The sequence below is a fragment of the Hypanus sabinus genome, chromosome 8 (assembly GCF_030144855.1).
Source record: "Hypanus sabinus isolate sHypSab1 chromosome 8, sHypSab1.hap1, whole genome shotgun sequence".
NCBI lineage: Eukaryota > Metazoa > Chordata > Chondrichthyes > Myliobatiformes > Dasyatidae > Hypanus > Hypanus sabinus.
In genome coordinates this window covers 111,108,000-111,124,078 of record NC_082713.1, presented here as the reverse complement: position 1 = coordinate 111,124,078, position 16,079 = coordinate 111,108,000, and the positions used below count along the sequence as shown (strand labels likewise).

The 16,079-nt window shown below is 45.1% G+C and overlaps 1 protein-coding gene across 3 annotated transcripts in view; it reads right to left on the bottom strand.

Annotated features, from left to right (window-relative positions):
- Window positions 1-3,922: 3,922 nt before the first annotated feature.
- The window catches only part of rassf3 (Ras association domain family member 3), a 259,392-nt gene continuing 247,235 nt past the window's right edge, over window positions 3,923-16,079 (bottom strand). For all 3 annotated transcript variants that reach the window (XM_059977586.1, XM_059977587.1, XM_059977588.1), the window contains 2 exons: window positions 14,471-14,586; window positions 3,923-10,629 (listed from right to left, as the gene is read on the bottom strand). In XM_059977586.1, the coding sequence (XP_059833569.1) occupies window positions 10,480-10,629; window positions 14,471-14,586 (266 nt within the window). In that variant the 3' untranslated portion in view covers window positions 3,923-10,479. The remainder of the gene's footprint in view (window positions 10,630-14,470; window positions 14,587-16,079) is intronic.

The following is a 16,079-nucleotide window of genomic DNA, read 5'->3' as shown; positions in this document are numbered from 1 at the left end:
GGCAGGTAGTTTTGAGGAAGTACAGAGGCTACAGCAGGACAAATTAGGAGAATGGGTAAAGAAATGGCAGAGAGTGTTGGAAAGTTTACGGTCATACACCGGTAAAGAAACAAAAAGCTGGACTATTTTCTAAATGGAGAGAAAATTTGAAAATCTTAGATGCAAAGATGCAGAGTCCTTGTGCAGGATTCCCTTAAGCACGGATTCTTAACCCGGGGTCTATTTTTGGATGGGAAAAATTTACATCTTTATTTTCACTAACCTCCAACTGAAATTTAGCAATTTCATCAATGATGAGTGCAGGCAACAAACCACAGTAGTGTTAGCCATGCCTGTGACTTTGTCACGAATAGAAATCACAGATATTTTCATATCACATTACAGTTGTTACAAATATCTCAAAGTATTCTTTACAGCACACTCAACACTACTTTGAAATGATGGTAGTTATGCTGATAGATTGAATGTGATCACAGTCTCCCTGTCTTTGGATGCCCATACAACGTAGCTGGCCAACTATCAGGCAGCCCTGTGTTTGGATGTCCAACATGACGTGTGTGTTGCTTTGTCAAAGTCCACCCTAATGTTCCTTTTCAATCCAAGCAACAACCATCTTCGCACTGATATGTCTGTAAAAATAAGAATTTTAACTTGTCTATATTTGAAAAGTATGGTCTTGTTAAAGAAGCACATACAGTATATTACTAGATCACAAATCTGTTTTTCTTAATATTTTCATAACTGTATTTCAATATAATTTTTTTTGTAACCCTGTGTATTTTATTATACATTTGTATCAATACATCATTCTGAGAAATGTGTCCATAGGCTTCACTGGACTGCCAGAGAGGTCCATGACATAAAAACTGTTAAGAACCCTGCCCTGAAGATTAATTTGCAGGCTGAATCGGTAGTGAGGAAGACAAATACGATGTAAGATTCGTTTCGAGAGGACTGTATAATAAAGCAAGGACATAATGTTGAGGCTTTATAAAGCCTCACTTGGATTATTGAGAGTAGTTTGATGCCCCTTATTTAAGAAAGGATGTGCTGACATTGGAGAGGATTTAGGAGGTTCACGAGAATGATTCCAGGAATGAAAGGGTGACCATATGAGGACTGATTGAAGGCTCTGGGCCTGTACTCACTGGAAGTCAGAAGATTGAAGGAAGTTCTCATTGAAACCATTTGAATGTTGAAAGGCCACAGTAGAGTGGACATGGAGAGGATGTTTCCTATGGTGGGAGAGTCTAGGACTAGATGGCACACCCTCTGAATAGAGACGTCCATTTAGAATGGACGTGAGGAGGAATTTCTTTAGCTAGATTTGTGAATCTGTGGAATCCGTTACCATAAGTGGATGTGGACATGAAGTCATTGGGTATATTTAAGGCAGAGGATGATAGATCCTTATTTTAATTAGTCAGGGCATGAAAGGATGTGGGAGGAAGGCAGGAGGTTAGGGCTGAGAGGGAAATGAATTAGCCATGATGAAATGGCGTAGTTGACTAGATGGGCCTAATCTACTGCTATATCTTATAGTCTCTTCTCGTTGCTGCCATCAGGAAGGTTGTACAGGAGCCTCAGGACCCACCCTTCCAGATTCAGGAACAGTTATTACCCCACAAACATCAGGCTATTGGACCAGAGGGGATTACTACATATGGCCCATCACTGAACTGTTCCCACACCCTATGGACTCACTTTCAAAGACTTCATCTCATGTTCTCAATATTCTGGGATTCATCTTCGAACCTGGATGAGTGTGCTGCAGTTGTTACCGACTTCATTCAAACCTGTGTGGATGAACGTGCCCACAAAGACTTACTGTACATTCCCAAACCAAAAGCCTTGGATGAACCAGGAGGTACATCATCTGCTGAAGGCTAGATTTGTGGCATTCATGTCTGGCAACCCAGGCCTGTACCAGAAAACCAGGTATGATTTGCAGAGGACTATTTCAAGAGACAATTTCGAACGAGTTTGGAGGTGACATTGGATGCATGGCAACTCTGACAGGGTCTGCAAGACATTACTTCCTACAAAGCGAACCCCAATAGCATGAATGGCCACAATGCTTCACTACCAGATGAACTCAATGCCTTCTATGCATGCTTTGAAATGGAGAACACAACTATAACTGTGAAGATCCCTGCTGCAGCTAATGACCCTGTGATCTCTGTCTCAGAGGCCAATGTTAGGCTGTCTTTAAAGAGTGAACCCTTGCAAGATGGAAGGTCCAGATGAAGTACCTGGTAAGGCTCTGAAAACCTGTGCCAACCAACTGGTGGGAGTATTCAAGGACATTTTCAACCTCTCACTGCTACGGGCAGAAGTTCCCACTTGCTTCAAAAAGACAATAACTATACCAGTGTGAGTAATGGGGGCTGCCTTAATGACTATTGCCCGGTAGCACTCACATTGACAGTGATGAAATACTTTGAGAGGTTGGTCACGACTAGACTGAACTCCCGCCTTGGCAAGGACCTGATCCCATTGCAATTTGCCTATCGCCACAATAGGTTAATGGCAGACACAATCTCAATGGCTCCCCACATGGCTTTAGACCACCTGGACAACACAAACACCTGCATCAGGATGCTGTTCACTGACTATAGCTCAGCATTTAATACCATCATTCCCACATTCCTGATTGAGAAGTTGCAGAACCTGGGCCTCTGTACCTCCCTCTGCAACTGGATCCTCGACTTCCTAACCGGAAGTCCACAGTCCGTGCGGATTGGTGATAACATCTCCTCCTCGCTGACAACCAACACTGGCGCACCTCAGGGGTCTGTGCTTAGTCCACTGCTCTACTTTCTATATACACACGACTGTGTGGCTAGGCATAGCTCAAATACCATCTACAAATTTGCTGATGATACAACCATTGTTGGCAGAATATCAGGTGGCGATGAGAGGGTGTACAGAAGTGAGATATGCCAACTAGTGGAGTGGTGCCACAGCAACAACCTGGCACTCAACATCAGTAAGATGAAAGAGCTGATTGTGGACTTCAGGAAGGGTAAGACTAAGGAACACATACCAATCCTCACCGAGGGATCAGAAGTGGTGAGAGTGAGCAGCTTCAAGTTCCTGGGTGTCAAGATCTCTGAGGATCTAACCTGGTCCCAGCATATCAATGTATTTATAAAGAAGGCAAGACAGCACCTATACTTCATTAGGAGTTTAAAGAGATTTGGCATGTCAACAAATACACTCAAAAACGTCTATAGTTGTACCATGAAGAGAATTCTGACAGGCTGTATCACTGTTTGGTATGGAAGGGCTACTGCACAGGACTGAAAGAAGCTGCAGGAGGTTGTAAATCTAGTCATAAGCTGGTGGAACTCAGCAGGTTGGGCAGCATCCGTTGAAACGAGCAGTCAACGTTTCGGGCCGAGACAACTTTGTCAGGGCTGAAGGAGGAGGGGGCAGGGGCCCTATAAAAAAGGTGCCAGGTATAAAACCAATCAGAGGAGAGATCAAGGGGTGGGAGAGGGAAAGCAGGGAGGGCATAGGTAGGAAAGGCAAAGAAGGAATGTAAGGGGAAAGCACTATGGGTAGTAGAAGAAGACAATCATGAGAGAGGTGATAGGCAGCTGGAAGAGGAGGCAGAGTGAAAGTAGGATGGGGGAAGGGAGAGGGAGGGAATTACCGGAAGTTGGGGAATTCGATGTTCATACCAAGGGGCTGGAAGTGGCTCTACCACCATGCTGGATAAATGGACCACAACTTCCCAACTCTCAGGTAATCCCTCGCTTGATGTGTCGGGGGTGGGAAAAAAAATTATAACTGTAAAACACAACTCCTTATTTTTCAAAGCTGATGCAGTGGCCTCGTCTAGACTATGATGTATTAAAATCACTGTATATATACACACACACACACACACACACACACTGCATAAATACACAGACGATTCCCATCAATTTGATCTTTATTAAAATATGCCACAGCTTACAAAAGCCATTTTATTCAAATTCAATATCTTAAAAAGTAAAGAGAATAAATCCTCTTTAATAAAAAATAAATTTCCACTTGCAGTCAATATTCAATATAAATACCGTAACACTCAGTCCTATACACTGCTTAAATTTGTGCTTCTTCACACATGCAAATCCACGATTAAAAGTCCAATGACCATTACTTTTTTGTACCCTTGCATATGCAGACAAAGCAGTGATGGTGATTTAAATGATACATAATACAGCTCATGTCTTCGACTGGGAGGATCAGCAGTACATGATCAGTGTTTGATTACATCAGTGGAGTCTTGGTCGCAGTTTCCACCGCAGCTGGGAGTTACAGTAAAAACACAACTCCAAACTTGACCAGCTCCCCTGGAGTAGAACCAGTAGTGTGTCACGTGACGCACGTGCGCCACGGATGTTCTCTGATTGATGTTCCCAGAGCAGCATGCAAACAGTTCAAGTAAAGGGTTATTAAGAAAACACCATTCACAGTAAAAGAATATGAACCCATTACTACTCTCCTGCTCAATCGGTTCAGAGCAAGAGGGCAGACATCCCAACAAATAGAATAAGACTTTTTGCACAATGTCTACATGAACCAGAACAGCTCAGTATGAAACCTTGGTACAGTTTTTTTTTAATTAAGAATACAAAATGGAAAACACACCTGTTAAATTAAACATCAAGTTTCAATTCTTTTTCTGCGCTTTAGCAACAATTCCCTGATGTGCTAAAGTGCCCTAATTTTATTCTTTGGTACTAGCCATCACACAGTAAAAAGGCAACTCGGTGAGCAGCAACAGCTCTTCCCTCCATCTTCGTTTTATTCTCTACCCTGTGATCACCATGTGGCTCCACAACAGACCCCTGGGCCACCAAACGGGCTTGAAGACACAGTGTTCACCTGTTGCCCACCAACCCCTCCAGCTAAACCTCGAACAAAAGCAACTCCATTTGGACACAGAAAAAGTGTTGAAAAAATTGGAGATCTGCTGCACGAAAGAACGGGTCATCTCACGGGGTAGAGTTCTCAGTGATGCAGAGAGGATCTTCAATAAAGGCCGATCTTCCACACCCCCAGCTGTACTTCTGCTTGTCCCAGCTACAGAGGCACTTGTTATCTCTCTCTGGGGGGCTGATATACAAGGAGCATCTCCCCATTCTACTGCAAACCCCACCCCTACCCAACAAAACTGAAATAGACAAATTTAGAAAAGAATCTTTGGAAGTTTGTCTCCCTCCCTCTTCCCCCACTGATCCATTGATAACCAAGTTCTCAATTCACAGCAACTAATCATTCTTTGGAAAGGTTCCAAAATTAATACAGTAGCCACACATTAAATAATAATTGAACAGCAGCAAGGGGAAGGAGCAAATTATCTTTGGTCCTAAACTCCTTCCAGAAAACTTGTGGCAAAGACTGGATCATTTGGATTGAAGAGGGCGAGTTTCCACATTGAATAGCGTCATTCAACCCCTGGAAGCTCCAAGGCACTTTACACCCAGTCAAGTGAAGCAGTAGACCCGAACACACCACAGGGCCCAGTAGACCCGAACACACCACAGGGCCCAGTAGACCCGAACACACCACAGGGCCCAGTAGACCCGAACACACCACAGGGCCCAGTAGACCCGAACACACCACAGGGCCCAGTAGACCCGAACACACCACAGGGCCCAGTAGACCCGAACACAACACAGGGCCCAGTATACCCAAACACAACACAGGGCCCAGTATACCCAAACACAACACAGGGCCCAGTATACCCAAACACACCACAGGGCCCAGTATACCCAAACACAACACAGGGCCCAGTATACCCAAACACAACACAGGGCCCAGTATACCCAAACACAACACAGGGCCCAGTATACCCAAACACACCACAGGGCCCAGTATACCCAAACACAACACAGGGCCCAGTATACCCAAACACAACACAGGGCCCAGTATACCCAAACACAACACAGGGCCCAGTATACCCAAACACAACACAGGGCCCAGTATACCCAAACACAACACAGGGACCCTGGGTGAGAAATCTGTAGTACAAGGCAAGTCCATTGAAAGCGTAAATCCCCGTTTAAAAATACACAACATGCAAGGAATCTTCCATACCCACTCCCATCCCATTCATTGGTTCAGATGATACATTGCCACCATGTCCATATCTGAAGCCTCTGTCTCAGTTAGGTGACCAGATCAGAATCAGGGCTGGATATTAGGACCCTGCTCCACTTGGTTGAGAGAGTTTTGGTCTCTAACGAGTGCAAGGCACACGAGAGATGCCAGAATTCTGATGGACTGGACAGCATGCTGTGAAAGGGATGGACGCTGAGGCTTTCGACAGAACACACATTTTAATTCTGCATGTGCATGGCTGTTGGTGGTCAAAGTTGGGACCATCAGTTATTTCACGTGCTTGCCTTTTCAGTAATGCACCTTTCTCCTCACCATGGACAGAGCCACCACAAATCCAATAAACATTCACCCTGATCACATTTGAGCATTTTAATCATCTACTCTGGTTCAGTGTGGTTTAAGAGCTTTTGCAAAGCTAAGTGTCAGGTGATTACACAAACCCTGGACTTGGTGCCAGAAGCTCTGGGACAGTTCATGAGTAAGACACTTAGGCAAAACAATACCCACAAGCCAATCAGAGGAAGCGACTCCCAGGAGCTGGGACCAATCAGAGGAAGTGACTCCCAGGAGCTGGGACCAATCAGAGGAGGTAACTCCCAGGACACTGTGGAAGTGGCTGTAATACAGACATTAAAATTCAATGGACCATTTCTTTTTGGGATATACAAAAGGATCATGACTTTGTAAATGTGGGACAAGACAATCTTGGATCAGGCTTCTGACAATCTCCCCCAGGCGTGTTCCTTGCCCAGTTCCAAGTCTTGTGTAGCTTAATTAATAACTAGCATGACTATTCTGATTGGTTAACAACTTCTTATCCTTTTAACTTTGAATTACCATGGGTGGTTAAAGCCCGATCATTAGGTTGCCAAAACTTACAAGACACACTGCATTTCTGTGCACCTTTCACATCCCAATTTTAAAGCCCAAAATCTCCCAGAATAAAGTTTTTTGGAACGTCCCATTGCAGGATGTCAAAAATCATTCTACGATGAATGGACCAGTTGTGATGCGAGTTCACTGCTGTAAAGTAGGAAGCATGGCAGATAAATTAACACACGGTAAGATCCCACAATTGTCAGGAATGGTACCCTGACCAGTAGGTCCAATTGGCCAAGGAGAGTGGAGAGCGCCAAGCCCTGACAGAGACCAAAGCCAAGAGTCATTGTCCCAGAGAAGAGTCTAGTGGAGGGCTTTGGGCAGAGGCACTCCTCTGGGATAAGAAGAACAGTGCAGGGCTGGGCTTGGTAGAATGGATCATCCATTACATGATAGAGGAATACAAGAGTAGACCCAATGATAGTTGACATACAGGTCAAGAATAGAAGGCAAAGCATACACCAGGTGACACATAGCCAGGAGATTTGTGAGGAACAGCCAGAGAATGCTTGGGAAGAGATGCTCTCCAATTAACTGGGGTCGCTGGGTGTGCCCAACTGCCCGCACCATCAGCAAGCTTTCAGACCAATGATGAGGACCATTACAGTGGCCAAGAAGAAAGGTGTGAATGGAAACCAACTGAACCAGACGAGATCAAAGAGACACTTAAAAGGGATGGAGGAGAAAGGGATCAAGTTCTAGATAGAGGGAAGGGGGACGTGGTCTGGGAAAATACCATTTCCTGTGTCGGTTTCAGAGACTCATAATGTCAAATGATTGTACTAATTCCCAGGACCACAGACCTGGAATTATTGAAAGGCATCAATAACTAATGGCTAATTCCCATCAGCCCTGTGCTTAGTCCCAGCAAAGAGGCTGAGTGAGATGGTTAACATCAGACCCACACAGATAGGGTTTGCAGAATAAACACCAGGAAGACAATGAATACATGAAAATCCTATGGAACATGCAGAGACAAGGCAAACCCATAGACTGAACCTCAATGAAGATAATCTGCTGTCCAAGGTGCTTGAGGATGAATCTACTAGAAGATCTGGAGACACCAGAGAGAGCAGATGCAAGAAACAATCTGCTGGAGGAACTCAGCGGGTCGAGCAGCATCTGCTGGGATGGAAGGAACTATCAACGATTTGTGTTGGGACTAAAGAGTGGAGAGCAGAGAGCGCGAGAGGTAGAAGGTGAGACGGGAAAGCGAAGCAGGAGATATTTAGGATTACGGGCAGATCAAGCCAGGTGGGGGAGGGTGACGGCGGAGACCTGTCTATTAACCCAGCCACAGTTAGAGGTCAGAAAGGGGGAAGACTAACCCAATCAAAACCAAGTTATTATACTGGGAGCTTTTACACTTTAAAACAAAACCAACACCTAATAACAGGAAAATCAAGATGACCAAATTTATAAATTGTGACAAAATGCCTCAAGATCTGGCCAACATAATGCACGTGCTTGTGATCTTCTCTGTAAGCAACTTCTGAGAGTTGCATTCCTTCACCCCTGGCTCTTGCTTATTCCCTGCCACCCACCATGGCGAGTTATCTATGTCTGTCTCTCTCTTTCTCCCACTCCCTCTCTCCCCCCATCTTTTTCCTCTCCATCTCTCTCTTCCCCTTCTCCCCAAACCCTTCTCACTCTCCCATCTCACTTTCTCACCTATTCTCCCTCTCACTCTCTCTCTCCTCTTCACTTTCTCTCCCTCTCTCTCACTTTCTTCTTTCTCTCTCTCTCAAAATTAATTCAAGCACAATGCGGCTCATCTTTTTTCCCATTTTTCTTCAATGGCCCCTGGGTCAGCTTGCCAATAGGGAAAAATGCTAAGTCTGTGGGCTCTGGTCTTCTTCATGACATATGAAGTCATTTGGCCCATTGAGTCAATGCCATTTCCCAGCAGAACAATCCCATCAGCTCTGTCACCCCTCATCTGATTTTCTGCGTCATGCATTTTATTCTCTCCCCATGTCCATCAACTCCCCTCTTGTTGTTCCTGCCACTCACTCACACTGGGGGCAATTCACAGCAGCCAATTACTGGCACTGGGTTGGGAAAGCTGGGAGGATACTGGAGGACACAGGCACAGGGAGGATGTGCATACTCCACACAGACAGTGGTGGGATTTGGCAACAAACTTGGGGTGTGAGAACTCTCAGACCTTCGAAGAGCCCAAGGGCCTGTTTTATTCTCCTTGTGGACAAGAGCTGCTGGACTGGACCGTCACCTGTTCTCGCTGCGAGTAATGAGCAGTCTGCCTGGGTGATGCCATGTCTGCAAGGACCCCAAAACACCAAAGGCCAAGAGGCCCTTCCTGGAGCCAATGTCAAGTTCCCACCGCGCCAATCTGAGCCAACTACCATCAGCCGATCAGCAGCCGCAGGCATGAGAACGTGGCCCTCAAGAGTGCAATCCATGCACGGCTGAAGCCTGCTTTAAAACTTTTCTGACCTGCCACATCACACAAGCAGAACTCCTTCCTCCAAATCTAAACTTCTTTCCAACTTAGTCCCAGTGCAACAAGGAGCCGACATGTCCAGGAGACGCGAGGGGATGGAATCTGAGGCAATGCAGCAGATCAGGGAGCATCAATGGAGGGAAACGGACAGTCAATCTTTTGGGAGATACATTTCCTTCCAAAGACACTACCTGATCTGCTGAGTTCCTCCAGTGTTGTGTGCACTGCTTACATAACAACCAATCCATAGCTACTATTCAGCAAAGTAAAATAAATTTTACTTTGATTTGTGAGCTCTTCAATATATTTTCTCCATGACCCCCAGAGCACTTTCTTTACACAGTATTTAACCCGCCCACTTCCTTTGACCCACCTCTCACCTCCCCACCCTTCGTGCTACATAATGTCTCACGCATTCTAACCCTGCAATTTCTTCCTATCCTGCCGGAAAGCTCTTAAATAATGTTTACACATAACTTAGTATCCTTTAACATATGTATTGCAACAATAAAAGTCATTTGGCACTGCATATATATGAGGAACAGATGGTTCAGTAGGGTATTCCTTTGCCATTCTCAGTTTGAAGGGAAGGCCGAAGGGTTTTCAGATTGACCACGGTCATCGCGTGGCTACTCAGTGTCTACACAAGCAGGACAACGAAGCCACATATTGTAAGGCATCAGCCTGTGAAGGCTGGGGTATTAGAACTACCGTCATAAATGCATTATATACGAGGTAAGCGCAGGGAGATCTCACCACCACTACAGTGCATCCGAGCAGCTCGTTAATAAATAACCTTCACGATTGTCCAACAAACTTGGCAGCTGTGCAAGCGAAGATACAAGATGGAGGCAAGGCCTGGCCTGCCTTAGCTCAATGGGTTCAGTGCTTCAGGTACGTTCTGTTTCCGGTGCAGAAACAGAACTCTTCAGCTTTGAAGGTTGGCTATACTCGCCGTGTCCCCTGTCCCGAAGCACGCCTGCACGGAGACTGTGCGTCGCTCTGCATCTTTCCGGGGGTTAATCCGGCTTCCCTGTGGCGTTCAGCGCAGCCTCCAGCTTGGCTCTGAAGGTCACGTAACGCCTTTTCAGCAGCTTGAACTGTTCCTCTTCCTCTTTGTCCAGGATCCGCAGGAAGTTTTGCAGTTCTGGGAGACTGAAGGCTTCCCACTAGGGAACAAATAATCAGAAATTAAAGCACAGGGCAAAGGAAACCGAAACAAGCCAGGACCTCCGAACTAGGGATCAATACAAGTACATTCAACAAGCTCAAGTTATGGCCTTAGACCCGCTAACACACGCTTGTTGAATGTGCCTGTGTTCGTTCCTTGTTTGGGGTCCAAGTTCAAAGTTAATTTATATCAAAGTACGAATATGTTACCATAGAATTCATATTCTTTTTCTTGGAGGCATTCAATAGGTTCATTTAATGTCAGAGAAATGTATACAATATACACCTTGAAATATACATTCAGAGTAAAACAAAGAAATAGAAAAGAATTCATTTAAAAGCTACAAAGACTGACAAACAACCAATGTGCAAAAGACAAACTGCAAACAAATTAATAAATAATAGAGACACGAGCTGTGGAGACCTTGAAACTGAGTCTATAGATTGTGCAATCAGTTCAGAGTTGAGGTGAGTGAAGTTACCCACATTGGTTCAGGGTATTAACTGTTCCTGATCGTGATGGTGTGGGACCCAAGGCTCCTGTACTCCTTCCTGATGGCAGCAATGAGAAGAGAACATGGCCTCTCTGGGGTTCATAATCTTATCTTTTAAACCAGGACAAACGTGTGCCCAAAACCCAGAATCAATGCTGGTCTTGCTGTAGGTTATGACCTTTCATGTCAAGATCTCTGAAGACCTAACCTGGTCCCAACATATTGACGCAGCTATGAAGAAGGCAAGTGTCTATACTTCATTAGGAGTTTGAAGAGATTTGGTATGTCAACAACAACACTCAAAAACTTCTGTAGATGTACTATGGAGAGCATTCTGACAGGCTGCAACACTGTCTGGTATGGAGGGGCTACTGCACAGGACCGAAAGAAGCTGCAGAGGGTTGTAAATCTAGTCAGCTCCATCTTGGGCACTAGCCTACAAAGTACCCAGGACATCTTCAGGAAGTGGTGTCTCAGAAAGGCAGTGTCCATTATTAAGGACCCCCAGCACACAGGGCATGCCCTTTTCTCACTGTTACCATCAGGTAGGAGGTACAGAAGCCTGAAGGCACACACTCAGTGATACAGGAACAGCTTCTTCCCCTCTGCCATCCGATTCCTAAATGGACATTGAACCCTTGGACACTACTTCACTTTTTTTTACTGTATATTTACGTTTCTGCATGATTTCTAATCTATTCAATATACGTATACTGTAATTGGTTTACGTTTTTTTAATTCTTCTATATTATGTATTGCATTGAACTGCTGCTGCTAGGTTAACAAATTTCACGACACATGGCGGTGATAATAAACCTGATTCTGATATCTTATTGACCACCTGCATCAGAACTGGAACCAGAATTAGTTTATTGCTGTCTCATGTCACACGCGTTTTCTAACACTTTATACTGCTACTGTTCTCCTTTGTATTCTTGTAACGAAATGACAGGCGAAACAAAGTTTTTTCACTATACTTCACTACACATGACAACAATAAACCAATCTAATTTACCGATTTCCAGCCCTTGATTCAGTGCTAACTTCCAGCAGTGGAACTAAAGAATGTCTCTGCTCTGGATCATAAGACAAGATATAGGAGCCGAATTAGGTCATTTGGCCCATTCAGTCTGCTCTATTTTATCATGGCTGATCCAATTTTCACCTCAGCCCCATTTTCCTACCTTCTCCCCATATCCCTTCATACCCTGACCAATCGAGAATCTATCAACCTCTGCCTTAAACATACATAAAGACTTGGCCTCCACAATTGTCAGTGGCAAAGAATTCCACAGATTCACCACTCTCTGGCTAAAGAAATTCCTCATCTCCGTTCTAAAAGGACACCCCTCTAATCTGATGCTGTGCCCCCTGGTCTTAGACTCTCCCACTGTAGGAAACATCTTCTTCACATCCACTCTATCAAAGCCTTTCACCATTCGATAGGTTTCAAGGAGGTCACCCCTCAGTCTCCTGAATTCTAGTGAATACAGGCCCAGAGTCATCAAATACTCACAAGCCATTGAATCCTGGAATCATTTTTGTGAACAGTGACAGACAATAAACAAATACAGTCAGAATTGATTGTGGGCTTCTCCTTGATTCTGAAGAAATGAGACACGGACAGTAACTGGTCGTGCCTGCTTTGGGCAGGAGATACAGAAACCTTTAACCTCCACACAACCAGGGTCAGGAAATGATATTACCACACAACAATCAGGCCTTTGAACCGGTGTAGGTAACTCCAGTCGCCACTACCCTGAGCTGATTCTACTACCAATGACTCAATTTCAATTTGCAGCTCGTGTTTTCAGTCGCCACTTGCACTGTATGCCTTTCCTGTTGTACAATGCTGTTTGTCAGTCCTTCATTATGTATAGTTTTCATAAAACTCTATTGTATTTCTTTTCCCCTGTAAATGCCTGCAAGAAAATGAATCTCAAGGTAGTAAATGGCAACATATACATACTTTGATAATAAATTTACTTGGAACTTTGAACTTCAAATGGAAAAGTCCCCAAGCAGCAGGTCTGTGAATATAGAACAGCAGAGTACAGGCTCATCTACCCAAGATGTGCCAACCTTTTAATCTACTTCCCTCACACCTAGCCCTCGGTTTTTCTTTCATCCATGTGCATATCTAAGAGTCCTTTAAATATCCCTAATGTATCTGTATTTACCACCACCCTTGGCAGAGTTTTCCATACACGTACAACTCTGTGTAAGAACCCTTAAAATGATGCTCCTGTGTTAGCCATTTCCACCCTGGGATACCATCTCTGGTACTGAAATGTTCACTCTGTCTACGTCTCTTTATCATCCTGTATACCTCTATCAGGTCACTTCTCATCCTCCTTCAGTCCAAAGAGAAAAGCCCTAACTCACTCAGCCTAAGACATGCTCTCTAATCCAGGCAGCATCCTGGTAAATCTTTACTGCACTTTCTCTAAAGCTGACGGCATGAACAGCAATTTCTCTAAATTCCGGTAATTTCTCTCTCGCCTTCTCTCTTTCTCCATTTCCCACTCACTTCTTCTTTTCTCCCCTGTCCATCACCTCCTTCTGGTGCCCCTCCTTCTTCCCTTTATCCCATTGTCCACTCTCCTCCTATCAGATTCCTTCTTCTTCAACCCTTTACCACCTATCACCTCCCAGCTTCTCACTTCATCCTCCTTCCTCCTTTCCCCCTCCCCAACTCCTTCTTCTCACTTGGCTTCACCTATCATCTGCCAGTTTGTCTCCTTCCCCTCCTCCCACCACCTTATTCTGGCTTCTGTCCCCTGCTTTTCCAGTCCTGATGAAAGATCTCTGCTCGAAGCGTCAATGTCAAATTCATTTCCATAGGCCTGCAGGGTCCCTCCAACATTTTGTGTACGCTTTGCTCTGGATTTCCATCATCTGCAGAACCTCTTGTGACTAAAGCTTCTACATTCTTCCTATAATAAGGTGACCAGGACTGAACACATACTATGAGTGGGAGTACATTCACCCAAGAGACTACATTCTGGTGAACAATTAAAGGATCAGTCAAGTTTTAACAGAAAGCTGACCCCGAAATGTCCAATCAACTTGTTCATTTCCTGGAATAAATCAAAGATTCAACTTCCTGTTTGCAATAGAAACAGATTCACTCAGTGGGTCAGGCAGCATCTATGGAGAGAGAAACAGTGGATGTTTTTGAGTGGCAGAGAAGGTGGGAGAGATGGGTAGAACGAAGGGAACATCTGCATTAGGGTAAGGCAAAGTGTACTAGGATTGTGTTAGGCATCCTTGTCTATAGATTGTAACTGCAACCTTTTCACACTGGCACACTCCTTTGCCTCCAGATGGGGGAAAGGCCACTTACCAATACTTCCCCAGTCTCGTATTCCCGCAGCACGAAGCTCAAAGCATCCATGCTAGGTCCTGCCAACAGCCGCAGGTACAGGGGATGCTCACCATCTGACAGCTTGCTCGAGTAGACTGCAGAGAGAGGAGATGAGACAAGTTGAGCATCACAGCTGGAGCAGTCTTCCTACTGCTACTCCTCAACACCAGCTTGGCTGGCACTCAGACCTCAACACTGCAACGGCACTTCAGCTTTCTGAACGGACAATGAACTCCTGAACACCATCCCGCTTTTGATTATTTGCGCTACTTATTTCTGTATCTTAAGAGTAATTTTTATGTCTTGCACTGTACTGCTGCCGTAAAACAATTTTGTGATGTCATGGGGCAAGGTGTCAAAGGGGTATTGTTTGTTCAATGTCAGTGTTATTAAACTTGATTCCGATAGTCAATAAAACAACCTCCTCTGCTTGTGCAGCACCTTTCATATGACAAAGCTGCCTTTAGGCATTTCCTAGCAGCATTACTGAATGTGTTGTAAACACAAAGCACACTTCCTGATGAAGGGTCTCGGCCCGAAACGTTGACTGCTCGTTTCCACGGATGCTGCCCGACCTGCTGAGTTCCTCCAGCTTGTTTGTATGTGTTGCACTGAATGTGTCATGTAAGGAGATAATAGGCAGATTTAGAGGAGCAGCTTCAAGGAAAGAGAGGTGGTGAATAAGGCGAGAGAAGTTGAGCCATCAGGCCTGGGGGCACAAACACCGACACACCAGGCAACGTGTGAGAGACCAAGGTTAGAAGCGCCTGAAATTCTGAGGGTTCTGGGTTATTACAGGGACACTGGGACAGAAAGTGGAGCTGGCCGTTCTCCTTGCCCTGCCAGATTATGGGCCAAGAGATTCTGCAGGTGTTGATGATCTTGAGCAATGCACGACAAAATGCAAGTCAGGCAGCATCAATGGAGCAGCATAAGCAGCCAGCAACCGGGCTGAGACTCTCCATCGGGACTGAAATAGAAAGCCAGGATAAGGTGGGAGAGGGATAATCAGTACAGACTGGTGAGACCAGGTGAAGGGGGGTGGGATGATGGGGAGGGGATAGGTAGAAGAGGTAAAGGACTGAAGGAGGAAGAATCTGATAGGAGAGGACAGTGGACCATAGGAGAACGAGAAGGGGCATCACAGAGAGGAAATAGGCAGGAGAGAAGAGGAGGAGGGGTGAGAGGGTAAACTGAATGGGGAATGGAAAAAGGGAGGGGGGTGAGAAATTACTGGATTGATGTTCATGCCATCGGGTTGAAGTCCACGCAGGTGGAATATGAGGTGTTGCCCCTCCACCCTGGTAGAATACGGGTACTGTGGGATGTGGATATTCAGTATCACTCATCACCACCTGGAGCAGCGTGCAAACTGGCGCCGGAGAGAAATGTGCATTTGTTTTGGAGGATGATGAGGTTCATGTTGCACATGTTCCTGGATTAAATGGTTACTCTTTTTATTGCTGGTTTTGAGGAGTTTAATCGGGACGATTGATGTGGGCTGGGGCACTTTGGCAAAGACTGGCTAGTGGCACTGAACTGAACTGAACACTCCCGGCTTGATGTTTGAGATTCCACGTGTTGCTCA